The 2,230-nt window shown below is 38.1% G+C and overlaps 1 protein-coding gene across 1 annotated transcript in view; it reads right to left on the reverse strand.

Annotated features, from left to right (window-relative positions):
• Nucleotides 1-2,049, reverse strand: part of LOC104489405 (insulin-like growth factor 2 mRNA-binding protein 3) — a gene marked incomplete at both ends in the record, with an annotated part of 85,014 nt that extends 82,965 nt beyond the window's left edge. Inside the window, one exon of the mRNA XM_010131563.1 lies at nucleotides 1,989-2,049. Coding sequence (XP_010129865.1) covers nucleotides 1,989-2,049 — 61 coding nt within the window. The remainder of the gene's footprint in view (nucleotides 1-1,988) is intronic.
• Nucleotides 2,050-2,230: the final 181 nt, after the last annotated feature.

The raw sequence follows: 2,230 nt of genomic DNA on the forward strand, positions 1-2,230 counted from the left end.
ACTGTGACACCCCCCCCCCACACCCCCCCCCCCCCAAAAAAAAAAACACAACAGTATTATGCATCTATTAAATGATCAAGAGAGTCATTTTTACATATGGAGGCCACTGGATGAATTTTAAGTGGCTTTCTATATTTGATTTTGGGAGAGGGTGAGTGGAAACAAAGGGGAAGGAAGTGCAGTTATGAGAAACGCAATTTAAATTTTCTGTTAAAGAGCAGTATAAATCTGAATTATATCTAATACATTCCAACATGATACTGCACAATGGAACAGCGTTTTAACAAATAAGGACTTTGGGAGAAGCAATACGGATATGCCGATACAATTCCATTTGGAATTTTTTCAGTATGCCTATAAGTAGGCAACGCACGCCTTGAGAAGTGCCTAAGTTCAGTGCAGAATTCTTTTCAACAAGTTCAGCAGATGCATGTTTCAGATAATTCCCAATTCACAGACAAGTAGGAAGATATGCTACCCAAGATGAAGAATGGACTTTTACACTATTTCATCTGACAGCTGAAAGAACGTGAGAACACTTTTAAACCTATTACATGACAATTAAAAAAAAAAGTTGGGGGCACACCAGTGATTTTAAATTCACCTTTATATGAGTGAAGTGAATTTGTTTTCAACAACATAAATAGACTACTACTTGGGCAAGCTTAAAATTAACAAGCATGATAATAAAAATATTTATGAGATTAATAGGAAATTATCATTCTTATATGCTCCATGAAATTTCCTTCTCAAATCTAAAATATATTCCATTACGTTCCAACAATTTTTATACATAAAAGATCTGAAATACAGGCTACCGTAAACCCAAGTCATATACCTTACATATTAAATGAGAAAGAGCACATACAGCATATTAATTTCCAATGATAAGTATCAAATAAATACAACCGCAAAGATCAACACGCTATGAATTGGTCCAGAGAGGGGTTCCCCCCCACTTTACTAGAGGAAAAAAAAAATCCCCCATACTTTCTCAAGCAAAGCTTTCTTCTAGCACTAAATAGTGATTAAACTTCTAATTCTCAAAATACCAAAATATGATGCCCATCGAGCTAATTCACCTTTTCTGATAAATTCTTTTTAAAATACTGTACTTTTTAAAATAACCCTGAAATAGTAGAAGCCCCTTTTAACAAAGTTACACAGACATACTTCCCAGATTGAATAATGGAGTACAGGAACAAGCACGTGGAAAGTTTGATCTATTTTGCTTTTACCCTCTAGTGCATGCCAAGTTTTCTATAGCCTAAATATTTGTGAAAGAAGCAGGCTGAATTGCTATAGGCAGTATAAAAATACTACCCTGCTTTACTGCAAGTATTGCTTCTTTACATGAGGTTCAACAAAATTACTGCCTTAGAAAAATTAAACATACGTTTAGAAATTAAGGATGCATAAATCCTGTCCTTATTGGGAAGAAGTCATTCTGGTGCTGCTTCTATAGATCAGCTCAAAATAGTGAAGAAAAATCCTCTCAAATACAGACGAGACTTCTACCACGTGCCTATAAAATCCTGCAGACTCCAACATGGCAGGATCAAAAAAATATCTATACCAGTGTATTTACAAGATGATTTTTGTTGCTGGAGCAAAGCTCACGTGCTTGCCCGTTATACAGTTCACAACACCACATTTCATTTCCTGCTAACAGCCAGAACTCACAGAACTTTAAATTTTAAAATCTTCACAATCATTTGCCATCAGACCATAATAACTTGCTTCTCACACGAAAAGGGCTTTTTTGTTTTTTAATAAATTAAATACTACCACTGTTGCCCAGCCAAGACACTACATTAGAAATACACGGGGTGATTCTAGAAAACCTCCAGGAGAGCACAGAGTGCATGCCTAGGGGCTTAAGAAAGCGGTCCATTTATCTACAGCGACGAGAAACACAAACCTAAGCATTTTTCAAATTGCTTCTCACTGAGTAACTGAAGACAAGGAAGGTAAAAAAAAAAAATTACCTTTGTCTTTTAGGGACCGAATGTTCAACTTCTATGAGTTTCCCATGCAGCTCCACTTTACCTGCAGAGATAAACAGAGAGGCGAAAAATATCTGAGCACGGCCGTGCGTCCCTGTCTCCCGGAGCGGGTTCGCAGGAGTGTAAAGCAAGAAACGAGAGCGCAACACGTTAGTCCATTCATCGGCAACCCGGGCACCGGCGGCGCGGGGACCCGACACCCGGGAAGGCGACGCAGCCCGGCG

This window comes from Buceros rhinoceros, unplaced genomic scaffold (assembly GCF_000710305.1).
Source record: "Buceros rhinoceros silvestris isolate BGI_N320 unplaced genomic scaffold, ASM71030v1 scaffold16612, whole genome shotgun sequence".
Taxonomy (NCBI): domain Eukaryota; kingdom Metazoa; phylum Chordata; class Aves; order Bucerotiformes; family Bucerotidae; genus Buceros; species Buceros rhinoceros.